Source organism: Mchenga conophoros, linkage group LG23 (assembly GCF_057382185.1).
Source record: "Mchenga conophoros isolate Kocher_MC1m ecotype Shallow Benthic linkage group LG23, M_conophoros_male_GT1.1, whole genome shotgun sequence".
In the NCBI taxonomy this organism is placed as follows: Eukaryota; Metazoa; Chordata; class Actinopteri; order Cichliformes; family Cichlidae; genus Mchenga; species Mchenga conophoros.
The window spans coordinates 43,268,492-43,291,018 of record NC_140547.1 but is presented as its reverse complement, the minus strand read 5'-3'; the positions used below and the strand labels follow the sequence as shown (position 1 = coordinate 43,291,018).

The 22,527-nt window shown below is 38.7% G+C and overlaps 1 protein-coding gene and 1 long non-coding RNA gene across 2 annotated transcripts; both read left to right on the top strand.

Moving 5' to 3' along the window:
• The first annotated feature begins 819 nt into the window (after positions 1-819).
• Positions 820-2,331, top strand: LOC146548000 (uncharacterized). Its single transcript, XR_014890613.1, has 3 exons — positions 820-1,017; positions 1,109-1,253; positions 1,965-2,331. It is a non-coding gene; the product is annotated as an uncharacterized LOC146548000 (long non-coding RNA).
• Positions 2,332-2,915: 584 nt separating this feature from the next.
• Positions 2,916-18,192, top strand: LOC146547999 (uncharacterized). Its single transcript, XM_085263731.1, has 6 exons — positions 2,916-9,761; positions 12,983-15,423; positions 15,686-15,802; positions 15,880-16,026; positions 16,326-16,436; positions 16,525-18,192. Exons 2-6 carry the CDS (start codon positions 15,378-15,380, stop codon positions 16,764-16,766), a joined length of 663 nt encoding a protein of 220 aa, XP_085119857.1. The 5' UTR covers positions 2,916-9,761; positions 12,983-15,377; the 3' UTR covers positions 16,767-18,192.
• The last annotated feature ends 4,335 nt before the right edge of the window (positions 18,193-22,527 follow it).

The following is a 22,527-nucleotide window of genomic DNA, read 5'->3' as shown; positions in this document are numbered from 1 at the left end:
AATAATCAATTTGTTTTATGTCACTGATCATTGTATTTTGTATTTGTAAGTTATTTTGATATCCCAATCAAAATAATTCCAAATTGTAAATAGTTAATATTATAGATAAGAAATTTTCATATGCCATGTCAACATAAACAACATAGATGTTAGGTCTGTGAAGGTTCTCAGTCATCCAGGTCATCGTAGTCAAAGGAGCTTGCAAAGAAAAGCGTCTGGACTTCTTTAAGTTGCTTGAAGACGTTTCACCTCTCAAGCTTCTTCAGTTCTAAGGTCAAATGGTGGAGAGTCCCAGATATAAACCTAGTGGGAGTAACCCCCCACAGAGGGACAAAAGGACCCCCTGATGATCCTCTAATCGCCTGAGCCAAGGTGTGAAACTGGGCCTGGGTCCCAATCAGCCAGTTTCGGGTGTCTTCATTGTGAAACCTGGCCCCACCTTATCATGCGAATTCCTGAGGTCAGATGGCCCAGGATGTGAGTGGGCGTTAAGGCGTCTGGGAAGGGATCTCAAAACTGGATTATAGATGGCAGAGAGTTGGTGTCGTAAACCCCCGCCTCTGTTCAAAGATGGTCGCTCACAGTGGACATAGATGGCTTCTTTCACTCCTCTTTCAAACCATCTGTCCTCTCTGTCCAAAATGTGAACATTGGCATCCTCGAAAGAGTGTCCTTTATCCTTAAGATGCAGATGGACTGCTGAGTCTTGTCCTGTGGAGGTGGCTCTTCTGTGTTGTGCCATGCGCTTGTGAAGTGGCTGTTTGGTCTCTCCAATGTAGAGGTCTGAGGTTTTTAGTGAATGTGTTTGGTTTTGTAGTCCTGTAAACAAAGCATCACTTCTGAAGTGGATTAACAGGCTGGCCACAACTATAACATGTGTTTTATTCTCAGGAACATTATCCATGCTTGACTGCAATGTCTTCCCAGGCCTGGGGCAGGACTATCTGACAACCGAGGTCAATATGTTTTTGCTTCCTGTGCAGGAAAATGACGGGGAGGATAATTTGACCAAAGCAGGTTACAAACATTTATTCTTCTCATAAGGTAAAACTCAAGTGACATCTCGTGTGTTGTGTGAAAAATAAATGAATCTTTGTACGTTGTTTAGGGTCAGGAACGTACCCACTGTTCTCTCTGCTCCCCGGCTATAGAGGACACCCGGCCTTTTCCACCATGGTTTCAAAACTCCGCAGCCAAATACTGGCCATGCCCCGCTGTCAGCTGTCACACACTATTCTCACTGAGAAAAACTGGTAAACATCATATCAGTACTATTTATTTATAAATGAATAATTATTTTATTCATATTCCACTATTCAAAAAGTGTAGGTGACTAATCCATGGTAAAAAAAGTGAGACAACCAAGTAAATACATCCTGCACCCAGGGTGAGAATCAGTTTTATGTTTTAAACTGGTTTGCTCAACAAAGCCATCATAAATGTCATTGTTTTTGAACTCTCATAGAAACAGTTTTTAATCCCTGTGGAAGAAATGCAAAATATCTATTAGAGATGAGGGGTCTCTCTGCTTCCCTTTACTTTCAGTGACTACAACCTGCTGTCTTTTTGTTTTGTTTTTTGTAAACAACAGAAAATGAGCGCTGGTGGTTTGTTGTGAAATAGTTTTCTGAGGTGCAACTTGCTGCATGTACCTACAAGCACAAAACTTTCAGAGTAGTGAAAAATATTTCTTGCTGTGGGATATCAGGTTAATTTTTTTCTGAACATGCTTAAAACAATATCAATTGAAAATGAAATACTACAGTGAAAAGAAACATATTTCCATGCCATATAAAGAAAGTAAAAGTGTTAATAATTAAGGTTGGTGCAGAAATGCATACAATTTTTGATTTTTTTCTTCTTTGTACTATGTCACTGTAATTTTGTGAAATCTTGAGACATTATTGGGATTTCGTTTAAGTTTATCCCTCTGTTTCCTGTCTTAACTTTCTTTGTTTTCACAGGTTTCACTATGCAGCTCGTATCTGGGATGGTGTGAAAAAGTCCTCGGCCCTCTCTGAATACAGTCGTCTGCTCTGCTGACACGTGTTTAACTGCTCTTATGTACAGTTTTATTTCACTGATCAGATCACACAAAGACAAAAGAAGTGCAGCTGAATGGGATGTTGAAAAAAAAAAACATCACTGGGACATAAAATAAATATAATTATTCAGACTTTGAGTCCTGCTTGTTCTATAGTGTCCTGGGACTGTCCTCAGGAATTCTGATAGTTACAGATAAAGTTACAGCCTGTGCAGAGGTGGTGAGCGGGAAAAGAAAGTGTCTTCTCTCAGCACATGTCTAATAAAAATGCGAGAATAGTTTTTAAATTCAAGTCATTCTTGACTGTGTTTCAGTTTTGATGCACTGATACTTAACATGTTTTATAAGGTGAAAATACAGATTTCTGTCTTGTTATTACCTTTGTAAAAAGTATGGTAAAAATGAAAGAGAGAACTGGTGGGCCTGGTTTTTTAAAGATATATGTTGTATTGTAGAATGCATGTAGCATGCATCACAGTCAGTTTTTTTTTCATTCAGTGCCACTAGAGTGGTTGCATGGTTAAAACATACTCTGCTGACAACTGAAACAGTCACTGGTTATCAAAGAAAAAAAAAAACAATTCACGTCCGTTCTAAAAGAAAATGATTTGCAGCCTAAATGCAGCCTAAACATATTTTAGCAATAGAATGAAACGACTTTAAAGAATATTCCATCAAATATATGATACAAAAATCAGCAATTTAATAACACTAAAACTTCAGCTATGAATAGAAGCATATATATAGCCACCTGTCATCAATACACTGATACAAAAATCAATAAGGCATTTTATTATCACTAAAACTTCAAACAAATAAACAAACTGGAACTAAACAGGTTTTTAAACTAGTTTTAATAGATATTGTTACAGGAAAAATGTTTCTATGTTTCTTTACCTTCTTTTAAATGTGCAAGCATGCCCTTTTGTCTATGGTTAGATTAGTTTAGAATTATCTTTTTAGACTTTCTCAGCAAAGACATATTGTTTTGGGACATATTGTTTTAGATTGTTTTATCTCTCACAGCCTTCTCCCAGCTCTCTGCTGACGAGACTAGCGCCACATATGGAGTTGTTTATTTTATTTGTTTTGTATTTTCTTATCCTGTTCTCACTGTCTTTCCTATAAAAATTACCAAGCCACTGTGCATGGTGTGAGTTGTCCTTAGCAGCTCACCCGTGTACACGTTTGATAAAGAAAGTAACTTTGTCTCATTGTGTCTTTATTTCTCCTGGGTTTTTTACAGAGTTTTCCCCCAACATTTCTTGGTCCTTCGGAGCCGGAGCGCCTCCATCGTGTCCCATCTCCGTGACCAGTCCACGTTGCTCGTCTGTCGACAGCCCACACACTAGGTGTGTGGTCAAAGACCAAGGGCGTTAAATTCGAGTCTTGGCCAACGTTCTTAGAAAGCGACCCACGGTGGTGGGGCCCGATCGAGGTGGACCAGACCCGGCGACACCGACCAGGTAGATACAGACACACTGACACAATCTTGCGTAAAAGCGTATTTTAAATTCAGGGAATTTAAAATAGCGAAAGTAGCTCGTCGCGACTGGAAGCTCCCCACCTCTGTGGGTTTAAAGTAGCTCGTCGGCTGGTAGCTTGGAGCTCGTCGACTGGAAGCTCCCCACTTCTGTGGGTTAGGTTTGGAGCTCTGGGTAGCTCCCCCAGCTGGGTCTAGACAGGGTCTAGGGAATAAGTAGCTCGTCTACAGAAAGACTGGCAGCTCCCCTTATGATAAGGGTTCCGATCGCGCGAATAGGTGTGAATGTGAATGTGTGTGTGTGTATTGTTTTAATTAACGGAGCAAGCTGAATTTTCACGGTCCAATAAGAGACTGAGCCGCTCCTACTGTGTTTTTCTTTTACTGCTGTTCACTGACGTGCTGGTGAGTTGAGAGAACGGTCGAGTTCCGTCTCGTAAAGTTCACACCGCTTTTGGAAATAGTCCGAAAGTAGAAGGGCGTGTGAGCAACCACTCTCGTCTCTAATACCAGCGAAGGTGATAGCAGCTGTATTGTGTATATATTACTTAAACAAAAATAAGTAAATACATAAATAAGATGGGTAATCAAGCAAGTGAAATTAAAACTCACGCCTGCTGACGAGCAGTGGTGAGAAAAGAAAAGTCCAGACGCCGGACAAAAACAGTGTCTGTAAACTGAGAGATTTAAGAAAACAAAATATAAACAGTCAGAAGAATAGAACTCAACTGCCAGTTTAGTAAAACCAGAAGACGAGACACTGTGCAGTCCCCACAATCTTTTTAGTAAACCATCACTCACTCCTGCAGCCGCATCTGCAGCACCACCCATATCAGGAAGAACATAATAATCCCTTATTAAGTGAAAACTAGAGATCAAAGTAGTTTGTAGTTTAAAAGGGTTGAAAACAGACCCCACTGAGTAGATATAAATATAAAAAGTACGAAATAAAGATGAAGGGAAAATTACAGTAGAAATTATCTTTAGAGTATTTGAAATTAATAATAGCAAGGATAACAACCTGTAAAGTGATATTATCAATGAAACACAGTTGGCATGATGACCATGCCCACAATGTATAAAATGAATATAAAGCAAATAATTCACACGAAAATATTTTAATAAAATAAATAAGGTATATTAAGACTGTGTCACTGTTCAGCCAAGGACAGTGTGTGAAAAGGTAACTGTCTCCACCTTGGGAAAAGGATGATTCTGCAGGTCATCTGAAGCCCTTGATGGATACAAAATAAAATATAAATAATATATTATAATAGAACTGCCTGGTCCGCCATGCAACAGAGAGAACAAATGTGACCACAGATTGGATGAATTCAAAATTATCTGTTTGCTGAATAAGATGATCCTAACTATCAAATTGGCTCAGTAGTAGTATAGTGGTACACACTGATAAAATATTATAATATGCTATTGCTGTCATATAAGACAAAGAGGATAATATTAACAATGACATAATATTAATATGAAGAGGCACCTTAATCGGTTATGATGTAAGGTGGATAATTGTTAAGCAGTAGTCTGCATCAAGCTTAAGGTTTGCTGAAACTCAGTGTAATGACATGTGAGATGAAGACAATACGGAGAATAACTAAACTAATGAAGTGCATAGAGGCACTTGACCAGCTTGAAACCTTCATCCTAGAATGACACATTGCTGAGATATAGAGCACACCTATAATAACAACCAATAAGCAAAACCCTGTAGACAACAGCTACAACTACATGATTGAGAAGCTGAATTAAATATGTAGACACTGCTAAGCTGATGAGCATGTTCCACATTTTCTTTTCTTTTTATTTATTTGTTTCTTTTAGAGCAGAAGCTGCTGTAACGCACCCAAAGAAAGACTCTAGGTCTGACCAACCGTCTCAGTCGTGGGCAAAAAGATGACAGTCAATAAAATTCTAAAAGATAATTTATTGACGAAAAATATATCAAGAGATAAAAGATAAAACAGTCCAGTGTCCCACTTATGAATTGTATAAAAACACACAGTCCCAAGGCCAGAGCCAGCTATGCCACACGGCCAAGTTGCACCCCACATGTTGCCTTTAACAGGGTTAGAAGTTGTCCTTGGAGACCCACCACCCTGCAAGCATATAGTCAGTGGTCACTCAAGCCTCTACAACTCTGCTGCCTTTAGGCTGTGGCATATAATAGGCCCTGGACTGCACAGAGAGACAAAACAACACAGCAGTGTTTGTAGTGTGGGCTATAAGTAGACCAGTGTATCAGTGCAATCAAGTACACCTGCCTCTAATTAGTCCAACCCCATTCCAGCCATTGGCTCACCAAAAATGTGACAACCACAAAACCACTCCCAACCCAGTGCAACTTCACACAATAATATGGAGCTGAATTAACACAGGCACATTAGTCTACCATGTTACAAGCTGCATGCTATTACAAGCCAACATATGCAGACTTCTGCCTTGTTCGGGTGGCAGCATTTTTCTTTTTTCTTTTGTGTCCTGACACGTTTATGTTTTTTGTTTTTGTTTGATTATTTTGTTGGTTTTGGAAACGAATTTAAACGAACTTGTGACAATACTTGAGAATCACAGTGACACATAGTGATTAGGCATATGATTGAAAAATGCCTAGGTTTAGAGCTGTGAGCTATGAGCTGTGAGCAATGCAAAGTTAAATATATATATTTGTATAAATGGGAAACAACCCTAACTTGAAAGTTTGAAATGTGTGAGATCCATGCATTGTTTGAAGAACTAGAAATTATCTAAAACTGCCTTAAGTGAAAATGTAGAGTTGCATCTATTCTCCCAAACAAAAAAAACAAAAACCAAAAAAAGGGAGAAGCATTCTGTAACTTAAAAATAAGGCTGACTGTTGACAACAGACTAAAACACTAATTCGCAGGTGGCTATCAGGAACAGAGAGGCGAGCAAAGTCACAAACACCAAGGCCGCAGACAGCCACGCAGAAACAGCAGATAACATAGAGACAACGCCTGCTAGAACCGTGGAGAGGAAGGTCACTTCACACGAGATTGTTGCGCATGTGAAATACACAAAGATAAACAAATAACCATTTATATAGACAGCCAGTATGTTTTCTCTGCTGTGCATCATTTTGCACAGCAGGAAAACCAGAGGAAAACCAGAGGAATGATTACACCAACTGGCAAACCAGCATGCCAACCTCTTACAACGCCTACTGACTCTTTCATTACTACAGGCAACAATTTTGCTGACAGAGCAGCAAAATAGGCGGCACAACAGGCAAACATCACATTGATGGCAGTAAACACACATCAGATTCCACTGGATGTGTTGAAAAATGAACAAAAAGCAGCAAGCACAGCAGAGCAGGCAAAATGGCTAAAACACGGTGCAGTTCTGACAAACGACTTAATGATGTGTTATGGCAAGCCAGAGTTGCCAAAATTCCTCCACAAAATGGCGGCATTAGTGACTCATGGCTGTACGCATTTGTCAACGGGGGGACTGACCAGTATTGTCAACTCTCATTTCTACACTGTAAATTCTACACAATACTCTCATTTGCAGAGGTGTGGACTCGAGTCACATGACTTGGACTCGAGTCAGACTCGAGTCATTAATTTTATGACTTTAGACTTGACTTGAAAAAATGTTCTAAGACTTGTGACTTGACTTGGACTTTTACACCAATGACTTGGGACTTGAATTGGACTTGAACCGGTTTACTTGAAAAGACTTGATATTTTACCCCAAATATAAAATTTAACATGCATATTATATAGAGATTGAAAATGTGACGTCATTCACGGGTAGAACCGCAAAGGATTCTGGGAACTCGTGGCAAGCGGTACTAGCGCACGCAGGCTTTCAATTGAAATCAGTCACACAGCGATAAAAAGAAACACAAAAATGTCAAGAAGCTGTTGTATTATTAACTGCAATAGCCGGTCGCATGACAGCCACGGGAAGCCGACGGGTAAAGAGATCGGTTGTTATCGGATTACATCGCTGAAGAGAAATTGTTCGAGCCATGTTTCCGAAGTAACAAAGACACGACTGGATTGCAGCCATTCAAAGATCAAATATAACGTCCCAGAACCCTCCAGCTCACAGGTTAGTCTGCTCCAAGCATTTCCACAAAGGTCAGTCTGCTGTTGTAGTTAATGCGTCATTTTTCTTAACATAATTGGTGATATAGGTTACAAGCAAGTTTGGCGCTGAACAGAAATTGTCGCGCTATGCTCCTTTATTTATTGTGCATAAATAGTGAATTGTCCTGACACAATATTGCGTTTCGCCTCTGTTATTATGGTACATTGACAAAAACATATACTTTTATTCACAGGATAAAACAGGTTTTTTGTATCACTAATTGCCCAGTACGATTACAGCATACAGTATTATTGTCATTGCTACATTTCTGTGATGCTACCAGAAATTATTTCCACTACTAATTAATTACTGTTGAGCTCAAAGGTCCTATTAATAAACGGTTAAGGAATGTGTATTTATGAAGACAATTTGTGAGACTGGTAGACTTATGATACGTACGATGGTCTTTCGTTCTACACGGTGCGTTTCAAGGGCCTGTACCCATCCGTCGGTAAACTGTACCTGGGCTTGTTGCAGTGACCTGAAGTTACTAAACTTCATGAGTGTATGCACTCACTCCAAGAACCGTATGATTATAAATATGCATATAAATATGCTACGATGAGATAGCTGACTTCATCTAACTAGCAAATGTTGTCCAGGCTACGTTGGTGATGCAGTTTTTTTTAATGTGTATGATATTTTTGTCATGCGATTTTAAAGCTGGTCCTACAACCGCATCCAAGAACAACATGCAGCTTATCTCAGAACTGTCGGTGAAAATTATTCTTGGAGCTAGGTTTAATTGAGCTGCATTTTAAAGAGGTGCAATTTCACAATTTGTGTATATTTTCTAAGTTCACTATTTTGTCATGTGTTGAGAAAAACACAGATTTTAAAATTACATGGTCTAATATTTACATTTAGCATATAACTGCAACATGCTTTTTTTTCGTTTTTTTTTTTAAAGACTCGAAAGGACTTGAAATTCAAAGTTTCAGACTTGTGACTTGACTCGGACTTTTACACCAGTGACTTGAGACTCGACTCTGACTTGCCTGACATTACTTGAGACTTGACTTGAGACTTGAGGATAAAGACTTGAGACTTACTTGAGACTTGCAAAACAATGACTTGGTCCCACCTCTGCTCATTTCTACACTGTAAATTCTACACTGTAAATTTTGAAACCTCAGCAAAACAATTTGTCAGAACATGCATGACGTGTCAAAAATATAATGCTCAGGGTAACCTGCGACCACAAAGAGGCCGTTTTCCAACTCTGCCTCATCCTTTTCACACAATTCATATGGATTTTATTGAACTAAGCGAATGTCAAGGGTCAAAATACGCCCTAGTGGTTATAGACGTGTTCTCAAAGTGGCCGGAAATCTATCCAGTGAAAAAGGCAGATGCAATTTCAGTAGCAAAGTGCCTGTGCAATCACTTCATACCCACATATGGCATCCCAGCTTTGATACGGTCAGACAACGGCACTCATTTTGTAAATGATGTCATCACTAAGGTCTCTGAAGCACTCGGTTTCAGCATAAAACACCACTGTGCTTATCACCCTCAGAGCGCAGGCCTTGTAGAGAGAACTAACGGCACTATAAAACAAAGGCTCAGGAAATGCATGGCAGAAACAGGAAGGCCGTGGCCTGAATGTTTGGGTTTAGTGAAGATGTGGATGCGCTTAACACAAGGCTCCCATAAACTAACTCCATTTGAAATCATTCATGGCAGGCCGTTTCCACTGCCTATTACCAGTCAACCAATAGACAAAGCAATCAGAGAAAACACATTAGCAGAATGGATGTCTAAGCTGTTAGAAAACAAAGAGATCATTGTACATAATCAACAACCTGATGATGTTTCTCCAGTGTCTTGCAGACTAAAGCCCGGTGACTGGGTTCTGATCAAGGTGCTCCAAAGGAAAAACTGGAGCACACCCAGGTGGGAGGGGCCATACCAAGTCCTCCTCACTACACCGACCGCTTGCAAAATTGCGGAACGACCATCCTGGATCCATCAGAGTCACTGCAGGCGTGTCAGTGAAGCCATCTAAACACAGCTGACGGCAGGCTTGCCTACTTGTTGTGATCTCGCCCGGTGGAGGGGTCAGCTTTCCTGGCCGGGGGGTCTACTCGCGACAGGAGGGTGATTTGATTTTGATTTGATTTGATTTGATTTTATTGATTAGCATTCAAATTCAAATCTCAGTGAAAACAGTGAAAAAACAAACAAACAAACAGTGAAAACAGAACAAAAATCTACCATAAAGAAAGAAAGCATGAGACAAGGCTAATCAAAAGGTATTGGCTGAAGCATTTGCTTATTACGCCAACCCTTTTCACAAAATATCTTTTTGTATGCAGCTCCTGTACACAGGGCTTGAAGAAAATAATAAAACAAAGCAAAAACCAAACAAACAAACAAACAAAAAAAAAAACAAAGAAAAAAAAAAACTTTCCACCTTAGATAAGTAACTACATCAAAGCAAAAGAATCAAGAGGTTGTTTTTTTTTTTTTTTCCTTTCTCCTTTTGCTCTTTTCATTCTTGATTTATATATTTTTCTAATACTCTATTTTTAAACATATTTTTAAACAAGGAAAATGAACTACACCTTTTTAAATCACTGTCATAACTATTCCACAGGTTAACTCCTCTAACAGAAACACATCTCTGCTTTATATTTGTCCTTATCTTGTTTTTTTTAAAGAAATCTGTTCCCCTTAAGTCATATTGACTCTCTCTGACTTTGAACAGCTTCTGAGTACTGGGGCAAAGCAAGTTATTTTGTGCTTTATACATTATCTGTGCCATTTTATATTCAACTAAATCATAAAATTTCAGGGTATTCAGATTAATAAACAAAATGTTAGTTGGTTCTATATAGTTTGATTGGTTTATAATTCTTATAGCTCTTTTTTGTAACTTGAAAATAGGAAGAGTGTTCGTTTTATATGCATTACCCCATATCTCCAGACAGTAAGTCATATATGGAAGCAACAGAGTACAATAAAGTGTGTATAATGTTTTTTTGTTCAGGACATGCTTTGTTTTATAGAGAATAGCAATGGTTTTTGACATTTTTGTTTTCACGTGGTTTATATGAGACTTCCAACTCAGCTTATCATCAATTATCACTCCAAGAAATTTATTTTCGTACACTCTTTCAATTTCAATTCCATTAACCCTTATTTTAGATACATTTTTCATTGGTCTAGTGCCAAAAATAATCAATTTTGTTTTCTTTATATTTAATGATAACTTATTTACATCAAACCAGTTTTTTAATATATTTAACTCCTTTTCTGCTGTAGTCAGAAGCTGTTCTAAGTTTTTACCTGAGCAGTACAGAGTGGTATCATCAGCAAACAATACACATTTTAACAGTTTGGAAACACTACATATATCATTTATATATAATATAAATAATTTAGGGCCCAGCACAGAGCCCTGAGGAACACCACAAGTTACCTTCAACTGCTTAGATTTTACATTATTGAATTCGACATATTGATATCTTTCATCCAGGTAACTTTTCATCCACTTGTATGCTATCCCTCTTATGCCATATCTCTCTAGTTTATTCATTAATATAGAATGATCAATTGTATCAAACGCCTTTTTTAAGTCTATAAAAACACCAACAGTATATTCCTTATTATCTATTGCATTAGATATCCCTTCAACAAGTTCCATCACTGCCATTGAAGTGGACCTTTTCACTCTAAAGCCATATTGGTTATCACTTAGGAGATTATGCTTCTCAATATATTTATCAAGTCTATTAACAAATAACTTTTCTAAAATTTTTGAGAACTGTGGGAGTAGTGATATTGGCCTATAATTGGTAAACTGACATCTCTCTCCGTTTTTATGGATTGGAATAACTTTTGCTATTTTCATTTGTGAGGGAAACACACCAGTTTGAAAGGACAGATTACAAATGTATGCGAAAGGTTGCACTATATATTCTATAATACTTTTAACTAATATCATGTCAATACCAAAACAGTCAGTGGACTTTTTATTTTTAAATGTCTTCACAATGTTAATTATTTCTCTATGAGTTACAGCACCAATAAACATGGAGGACACATTCTGAGTAATATGTTTATTTAGGTCGTTATTATTTCTTGACTCTGGAATTTCTTTTGCTAAATTAAAGCCAACATTTACAAAGAAATCATTAAATTCATTTGCAATGTCTTTAGTTTTATCAAGCACAATATCTTTATCTTTTTTAAAATAATCTGGATAATTCTTATTTTTTGAGCCCTTTTTGATTAGACTGTTTAATATCCTCCATGTTTCTTGTGTGTTACTTCTACTTTGCTCCAATAATTTGTGGTAATATTCTTTCTTACTTGTTCTTATAATATTTACTAATCTATTTTTATATAACTTGTACTTTATTTCAGCATCTTTTGTCCTCTGTTTTATGAATCTCTTATATAGGTTATTTTTCTTTTTACATGCATCTTCTATCCCCTTTGTGATCCATGGCTTATTTGATCTGTGATGCTTTCTAGTGATTTTCATTAAAGGACAATGTTTTTCATATAGTGAAATTACAGTTGATAAGAATGCATCATACGCACTATTTGAATCTTCATTTGCAAAAACCTCATTCCAATTGTGTTCCTTTAAGTCCACCTGGAGGGCAGCAATGGCTCTTGTTGTTCTATGTCGTATCATATCAAATGTTTGATTCTTTTGTTTAGTTTTAATCCCAAAATAATTTTGAAAAATTGCAAAAACAGGAAGATGATCGCTTATATCAGTTATAAGAAGTCCACCTACTATTTCATGGTCAATTTTATTTGTGAATATATTATCTATCAATGTAGCTGTATCAATTGTTATTCTACTTGGTTTTATAATTACAGGGAAAAGGGAGTTACTATACATTGTATCTATGAAATCTGTTGTTTTCTGATGTCCATTTGGGTTTAGCAAATCTATATTAAAATCACCACAAATTATTTGCACTTTTTTATCATTTAGGTTGCTAAACATAGCAGCAAGTTTTTCATTGAATATCTCAAGGCATGAACCTGGTGTCCTATAGATGCAACTTATAATTATATTGTTAGCTTTTTCAACATGAATTTCAATAGTGACACATTCCAATATGTTATCTATGGTGCTTGACATGCATTCAATCAGACTACATTTCAAAACTTTATCTACATATAAAGCAACACCGCCTCCTTTTTTATTCACCCTGTTCATTGTAAATAATTCGTATCCTTCCAGTCCCATTTCACTAACTTTCTCATTATCGAGCCATGTTTCTGATATTGCAATTATGTTAAACTTTTTTTTTTTTTTTTTTTTTTTTTTTTTTTTTTTTTTTATGGTGGTTTAGGGTGTGTTCCGTCGTCATGAGGTGGTGGCTCTTATCAACTGCAGCGGCCCTGACCATGGCCGGGCTCCTCATCTTTGCTTCCGTGAGGGACAATAAGTCACGCTATATGAAGAAAAGGCAGACACTGTATGACAAAGGAAAGTACTCCAAGTTTCCCCATGGCTATGCCACTAATTTCTGGTGGCAGTTTATGAACACTACAGCTTACTTGAATAATAAAACTGACTGCTATGCAAATACATATACACTTTCTGCCCACCGAGGAACGAGAGGAAGTGTATGGACTGTTCACTCAACGAAACCTGTGCCAGTAACGCGACACTGATGAGCCTCAACTGTCGCTCCAACTACAGCTACCGAATGATACTACAAACAAAGACTCATTACCAGACAGGATGTGCACGGACGGCACCAAGCAGTAAAGGAACCAAAGTTTCGCATCTGAGGAGGAGTGAAATTCTTACAGAGCTTGATCCCCGGCATTGGAGTTGCCGAGGTGCGGGATCACGTGGAAATCAACCGATATGCTCTGCTACGACACATCAACTTGACTAAGACCCTGGGAACCGCCTTAGCAGGAGAACAGCAGGCCATCAGAACGATGGTGCTGCAGAACAGACTGACACTAGACCTGCTAACAGCATCACAAGGAGGAGTTTGCAAGCTGATCGGGGAAACATGTTGCACTTTTATCCCTGATGGATACGAAACTGGAGGAGACATCTATGAAGCCTTGCAGAATTTGACCGCTCTGCAAAAATATGTCACTGAACACACACCTGGAGCAGCTACAGCACAAAGCTGGCTGGACTGGCTGTTCAGCGGTTCATGGCTGGCTGCTGTAGCAAAGCCATTTTTCCTTCTAGGTCTCATCATGATAGCACTGCTCATATTAGTGTTGTGTGTGTTGCCATGTCTAAGAGTAATGATTTCACAGATGATAACAACTACAATGACTGCTTATGTTGCCGTGCCTGAAGAAGAACAACATCCCGTTGCAATTCTGTTAGAGGAGAACTTGTACTAGCTGCTAATAAATGACGTGGTGATTAAAAATGACTTGTCAAGTGATCATGCACTGATTAAAACATTAGTAGGTTATGCAAGTTTTCATGCTTTCATTTTTTTTGAAGTCTTGAGTTTTAAACAAAGTTTTTCATTTTAAATATAAAGTTTTCATGCTTTTATTTTTTTGAAGTCTTCAGTTTTAAACATAAAGTTTTTCATTTTAAATATAAAGTTTTCATGCTTTTATTTTTTTGAAGTCTTCAGTTTTAAACATGAAGTTTCCATTTTAAATATGAAGTTTTCATTATTTTACATATAAAGTTTTCAATTTAAGGTTTGCATCATTTTATAATATAAGGTTTTCATCCTTGTATTTTTTGAAGTTTTCATTTTACATATTAGGTTTTCATCATTTTTAAATATAAACTTTTCATTTTACTTTTCATCCTTTATTGTTTGTAGTTTTAGTTTTATTATTTTTTCTTGTTTATTCCACTTGTTATTTCATTTACTATGATTTTCATTTACTATGTTTTTCTTTGTATTATTTTCTTTTGTTTTATTCTTTAGACCAAATGACTTCCATTTCTGCTATGCTGACATTTTGAGAATTTAAAAATTGCTTAAGATACTTAATAAATAACCTTCACAGACAATTGTTGTAAACATTTAAAATAAGTTAAAACAGGAGGGAATGTTACAGGAAAAATGTTTCTATGTTTCTTTACCTTCTTTTAAATGTGCAAGCATGCCCTTTTGTCTATGGTTAGATTAGTTTAGAATTATCTTTTTAGACTTTCTCAGCAAAGACATACTGTTTTGGGACATATTGTTTTAGATTGTTTTATCTCTCACAGCCTTCTCCCAGCTCTCTGCTGACGAGACTAGCGCCACATATGGAGTTGTTTATTTTATTTGTTTTGTATTTTCTTATCCTGTTCTCACTGTCTTTCCTATAAAAATTACCAAGCCACTGTGCATGGTGTGAGTTGTCCTTAGCAGCTCACCCGTGTACACGTTTGATAAAGAAAGTAACTTTGTCTCATTGTGTCTTTATTTCTCCTGGGTTTTTTACAGAGTTTTCCCCCAACAGATATTATTCTTCCTCATACATATGTTGAGATTCAGGTATTCTATGTTATTCTATTTTAACTTTGGAGAATTCTAACTAATACCAATTTAATTATCTAGATATAGGTTCTATGAAGTCTATTCATATATACATATATGCTGTTTCAAAGGCTTGTTTTTGATAGTCAGGTTCTTTCATTGTCAAAGGAGGAGTTAAGGAGTGGTCACAGCAAGAAGACCACTTCCCCCCAATAAGAATTACTTATAAACTGAACAGAAACTAAACAGAAATTCACTTCTATCTGACCATCACACAATGCAGATCTTTGTGCTGATCCTTGGGATTGTGCTGCTCCCTAAAGGCAAGTTTTTGTTCAGTTATCTGTTCTTTAACATTTTTAAACCAGCAAGTTCTGTAATATTCAATGAAATGTTTTCTTTTTTAATGCTTTTACAACAAGTGTCATTACATCTTAGTAAAGGTTTGTCAATTCTACAAATGATTGCACTATTTATTGTACTGTTAGCCATCTATTTTTCAAACTGTTTTAGTGAATGTTTTAGAATATGTCCATGCATTGGAAGCAAGAGAAAGTTTACTTGTCTTTATCTTTGTTTTATCAGCCTGTGCTTTGAAATGTTACGAATGCATACCGGACCTCTCTGGAAGCTGCGCTCAGACAACAAAAGAATGTCCTTCCAACACTCAGTGTGCATCAGTCAGAATAGCTTCATACGCAGGTTTGATTTTGTATAGTTCTTATTTTATTCTTCTTTTAAACTGGTTCAGTTTTCAATGGTTCGTCTTTTTGTTGCAGGTGGTTCAAAACTGGTTGATATTAAAGGTAAAAGTTGTGCTGCGGCTGAGGAGTGTGTTCAGGCCTCAATCAACTTTGGAGGCGCCCGAACTCTAATTACCAGCAAGTGTTGCACCTCTGATCTTTGCAACTCTCAAGCTGCCCCTGGTAATTTCTATCATGCTTCTTGGTATTTTGAAATCTAATTTCCTGTTCTTGAAACTTAAAAAATAAAAAATCTTTTTATCAAATATGTTGAGAAATTTTAAAGTGGGTCAATCGTCGTATTTGCTTGAATAGATCAGGGCAAAATAATCAATCTGTGAAAATTTCCTGATTGAAAATTCTCAAACAAACATATTAGTAACATATTGTTTTCTGTTGGTTTTTTTTCCAAGCTGATGTTTTTGGCACACAGTTAAAATAAGCAGGGAAACAAATATTACAAATATTTCTGTATTCAACAGAGGGCAGCATCTCATCTCCAAATGGGAAAAAGTGCTTCCAATGTGTTGGAAACGATTGCACACAAACTCTAAACTGCAACGGAAATGAGGACCACTGCATCTCATCAGCAAGTAATATACCGACAGGATTCAGTGTCTGCATGTTTGTTCTTTTCTGCTCAGACAAATGTTCTGTTATTCCTTCCTTTCATTTCCTCAGTGACTGCAGAAGGACAAAAGGTGACTGTAAAGGGCTGCGCCTCCAAGCTGATTTGCTCAAGCACACAATCTCCACAGATCACAGGAATCACTCCAGCAGAAACCAGCTGCTGCCAGGGTGACCTCTGCAACAGTGCTGGGATGACAACTACATCACAGCCCAGTAGTACAACTGCTGGCACTACAGCTGTTGGCCGTCTGCTCTTTGTCACAACGCTGATCTCTCTGGTCTTGTTCTCTTAGCTGATGAAACAACAGCATCACATCCCAGCTTTTCATATGACTGTCACAATGTTTCCTCCCATTTCACCAGACCTTAAAAAATTATTGAAAATTTTGTAACTAAATATAATTTTCGGTTTGTGGAAAAAAATTAACGAATTAATTTCTTAAAATCCTATATGCATCTCTGTTTCCTTTAAGTCTCAAAATCATTTTGCAGGCACATTTAAAGGTTATCGTAAGGAGTCAGTGAGACATTTTCCTGAATTAATAGAAAAGTAAAATACAAATATGGTGGATTTTGACAATTAAATTCAAATTTCAAATTCAAATTTTATTTGTCACACACACACAACCATACACAGTATGACATGGGGGTGAAATGCTTGTAGCTGTACAATGCCCGACCATTAAATGACAGAAGAAAAGTTCTACAATATTTACAATTTACTACAAAAATTTACAAATTAACTTAGGAATTTAGAGTAAAGAATGTGCAAATAGCAGAAGAGATTATAAAGATAAGGATTATAAATTATAGGAATTATAGGATTATAGGAAATGTGTGGTGGTGCGTGTGGTGACGTGTGTGAGAGTCCAGTCTTATAGTGACGTGTTTGGGAGAGTCCAGTCCTACACCTGGTTCAGGCCCCGAATAGCCTGGGGGAAGAAGCTCCTCTTCATTCTCTCTGTTTTGGCCTTAATGGATCGGATTACATTTTTTATTTCTCTCCGATATCCGATCCAGTAATTTACGTCAGTATTGGACCGATACCGATACGCAATATCAGATCGGTCCATCTCTAGTAATAACCTCTCCATCTCTGGAGAAAAACCCTTTCACGTGGTACTAAGAAGGCAGGGGTTTAAGGGTATCCCACAGAAAGCCTGTAAAGATTTGGATAGATGCACCTCTGCTTAGATTATATAGATTAGGTGTTGTTGTACCCCAGTTGTTTGGCACAACACACAAAAAGAGGTGAAAAAGGTGAATCTCCAACATGAGCAGAAGAATTTTGCAGGGATCCAATAGCACATACAGTGGTCCCTCACTGTTTCGCTGATTTTTTCTTTTTTGTTGCATTTTTTATTTATTTTTTTAAGTGCATTGTATTCTGCGTCCTGACTGGCTGTAGACAATTAGACCATTGTCAATCAATCTCGTGTTGTGTCTCCTGTACAGTACAGAATGCGTTCAGCTGGTCAAATTTACATAAAGCTTCGATCGCTAGCAGTGTGACTCTGACGTGCTGTACTGTATGTTTGTAAGTTTTCTCCCCAACAAACACAACAATGTCGACAAAACATCGTCACCGGCGGGTGCCTTTGGTTTCCTTCTATAACACTGGACTTATTTTTCTACAAGACTTTGAGAGTGTTCAAACAAGAGAGAAAAGTGTGAAAATGTTCATGCCTGCCTGGGAAAAGTGTATAAAGTGTGTAGTGAGGGGTTTTACAGCCTTAAAACATCTATAATAATTGTAAAAAATAAAGTTGGCTACTTCATGGATTTCATCTATCAGTGACTCCTGCGATAAACGAGGGACCACTGTATATGGTCATTAATCACACCAGCACTCAAACCACTTTCTGAAACAGCAAGACTCTAATAATTTTCTTATCAGAGACATTACTCACTCTTAAATAAGCAAGCCTTGATACGTGCTTCATAAAAAACGTACTGGATTTCTCCACAAATGTTCAGTATGTCCCATCATTATTTATTTTCCTGTGTGCAGATCCCGTGGAGAAAACAATGTTGTGGTGAGCTGTTCAGGATTAATTCTAAAGTGTGTGAAGTGTGAAGTGGTTTGGATCTGTCAATGCCCTGTGGAATATCGCTCGCTATCATAATGAACAATAAGCTCATTTTTAACTTTGTTTCTTGAAAGGATATATTTTGCAAACTCTTGAGTCATGAGTTCTGTAGCTGCGTCTTTGGCTCAGTGAATTTGAATATCTTACTTTCACAGCTGTCTGTTGCTTATCTCTGCTCAGATATAGCGTTCTCATTTCTGGTTTTTTAATCAGTATAAAATGGTTTGTAAGGAACTTACAAAGCAGTTTCACCACTGAGCACCATATATGGTTAGTCTTTCTTTTACAGGCATTTATCAGAAATGCATCATCACTACCAGTATGAAGACAATGACTGCAGCGCTATTTGATCAGAATATGTTGTCTTTATATTGCTTGTTTTATGCTAGCATCTTCTTGCAATTGGGGCCTTCATTTGTTTCTCTATTTGGCTCCAGGAAGGAAACTATAAAATACTACAAGGTCAAATATCAACCATGGCTTTCGCTCTAGCATCCACATCACATAGACTATCTAGTCTTTTTATGCGGTACATGATCCCAGTTGTAGCAGAGTAACAAGCACATTACACATTTTAAGATTACTTTGATGCTTTTTTTTCTGATTTTGAAGTTTTCTCAGGTGTATGTTCAGGACAATTACTGGAAGCCACATTTCCTTACCCTTACCTCTAATGAATCTCTGTAGCCAATAAAGGCCCAAATACAGCTGCCCTCAGTTCTTATAACATACCAAAAGTTTGTCATGGCCTGAGGCATCTCATAGTAACGTGAAAGGTATCTTTCCGCATCCTTATGAGATGCTCCAGATTCCCATTTGAAAACAACCGAACGCTGCTCGCAGCAGTAACACACACTTGGAGCAGAGGCTCCTAACATTAACTCTATCCATAACTTTAACCTTAACCCTATCAGGTAATGTTTTTCAAAGCGATTCATGATTAGAACAAAAAACACATTTACATGTATAGATTCATTCCAAACGGCTCGCATGCCTCCAAACGCATACTGATGATTTGTCACATAGCATCGTTACCTGTTGGGATGAGAACGTGTTGTTTCCAAAGCACCATAAATTGGGGTGTCTGTAGCTCAGGTAGGAAACCTACTAATCAGAAAGTTACTGGTTCAATCCCCCTCTGCTCCAGCCTGCATGCCAAATATCCTTGGGCAAGATGCAAACCCCAAGTTGCTCTCCGATGCATCCATCGGGAGGATGAATGTGTATTAATGTTAGATAGAAAGCACTTACAGAGAAAAAAAAGAAGTGATTGGGTGAATGAGGCAAGTTGTAGAGAGTAGAAAGGTTTTATATAAGAACCAGTTCATTTTTATATTTCAGATTTACTTTCAGTTTTCTACTTTTTACATGTAAGATTGATGTACATGTATCACACCTAACTCGGTGACAGCAAATTTGAACAACTGTAATCATTTTTTTCCGGCATCTGAAATATTAGTTTAGTTTGGGGTTGTTGTTTTTTTTGTTTCCTTTTGGCTCCTGATATTAGTCAACTACTATTTGTCAATGTTGAATAATGATAAATGAATTATCTACAGTTGCCTCAAAGCGGTGTATAATGCAATTTCACCAGCTGAGACCGCATCCTCTTTTTAGGTTTGATAGCATTTTTAGTAGATAATGGCAGATGGCTTGAGCATGAATTTAAGCTGCAGTTTGGGGAAGGTCACAGAGGGGACAGCCAGTGACTCCTGAGCTGTGCAGATCCCTGAGTGCTAATGAGAAGTAAACGAATTGGAAAAAGGAGGGAGTGCGGGGCTCAAAAGCAAGAACATACAGCTTGTAGTGCTGAGTGAAAACAAATATGTTCAAATTATACATTTTCACAATTTATTATCAAATGGTCAGAATTTCAAAGTAGTTTTACATGACGCCATGGACCTCCATCTCTCTGGCTCAAAGACAAAGGCCAAGAGCAAGAAAAAAACAAGAGGATGCAATGACAGAAGAAGCTGTGTCAACACACAGCTTCGATGGAAATGATGATGCAGCTTCAATAAGTGGTGCAAAAGTTAACATGAACGGTGCTCTGAGCTGAAACTGCTTTGCAGCTCCCAAAAAAGTTGATTCTGAAAACGTTACATCCAGATGAAGAGAATCAAAGTTTTCGTTACATGGATGATTGAGCAGCGTTTGATTAAATGAACAATAACTGCTCTTATTTGAATAGAGGAAAAAAATGAGTACAACATAATATCTGAACAGAGATATATCGGACCATGAAAGAACTTTCTGCAGCCATTAACAAACACCAGAATAAACACCCCGAGGCTGCTTTTATTGTTGCTGGCGACTTCAACCACACCAACTTAAAGACAGTCCTCCCCAGATTCCACCAACATGTCTCCTGCCACACCAGAGGAGACAAGACTTTAGACCATGTGTATTCCAACCTGGCTGGAGCCGTTTCTGGTCACCACCCAGAAACGGATCACCATGTACCCCAACCAGAAGCCTTGGATGAACCGGGATGTTCGTCTCCTCCTGAAGGCCCGCAACACCGCCTTTAGGTCAGGAGATGCACACGCCTACAGCACAGCCAGGGCTAATCTAAAGAAGGGCATCAAAAAAGCCAAACACCATTATAAAAAGAAGGTAGAAGAACACTTCTCCAACTCCAACCCCCGACGCATGTGGCAAGGACTCCAGACCATTACAGACTACAGGACCACCAAACCCTCCCCCGCATCCTCTGATGTCTCCTTCCTCAACGAGCTCAACAACTTTTATGCTCGTTTTGAGCGAGGGAACCCCACAACCACAACCAAAGCAGACATGACGCCAGACCACCAACCTCTGACTCTCTCCCCCACCGATGTAGGAGCGGTGCTGAGCAGGATCAATGTCCACAAGGCTGCAGGTCCCGATGGCATCCCCGGGTGTGTTCTCAGAGCGTGTTCTGGGGAGCTTGCAGGAGTGCTCACAGACATATTCAATCTGTCCTTGGCCCACGCTGTGGTACCGGCCTGCTTCAAATCCACCTCCATCGTCCCGATACCCAAAAACTCCAACCCATCTTGCCTCAATGACTACTGCCCAGTAGCACTCACCCCCATCATCACTAAGTACTTAGAGCAGCTGGTCCTAGCACACTTCAAATCCTGTCTCCCCCCCACCCTGGACCCCCACCAATTCGCATACCGCCAGAACAGGAGCACAGAGGATGCAGTCTCCATCGCACTGCACTCTGTCCTCTCACACCTGGACAACAACAACACCTACGCCAGAATGCTGTTTATAGACTTCAGTTCAGCATTCAATACAATCCACCCCTCACAACTCATCAAGAAACTGACAGACCTGGGCATCAGTTCCCTCATCTGCAAATGGTTACTGGACTTCCTGACCAACCGCCCCCAACATGTCCGGCTGGATAACCACTGCTCATCTACCATCACAATGAACACCGGTGTACCACAAGGCTGTGTGATGAGCCCTTTCCTCTACTCCCTCTTCACCCACGACTGCAGACCTGCTGATGGTTCCAACACCATCATTAAGTTTGCAGATGACACCACGGTGATTGGCCTCATCAGTGACAACGATGAGGCCGCCTACAGGGAGGAAGTGGATCGTCTGGCTGAGTGGTGCGACAGAAACAACCTGCTGCTTAACACCGAGAAGACCAAGGAGCTCATCGTGGACTACAGGAGGAATGCTGACCCACATCCACCCATCCACATTAAGGGGACGGCTGTGGAGCGTGTGAGCAGCTTCAAGTTCCTGGGAGTCCACATCTCCGAGGATCTCACCTGGACGACCAACTGCTCCAAGCTGGTCAAGAAGGCTCATCAGCGCCTCTTCTTCTTGAGGACTCTGAGGAAGAACCACCTGTCCTCAGACATCCTGGTGAACTTCTATCGTTGCACCATCGAGAGCATCCTGACCAACTGTATAACAGTCTGGTACGGGAACTGCTCTGCCTCGGACCGGAAGGCGTTGC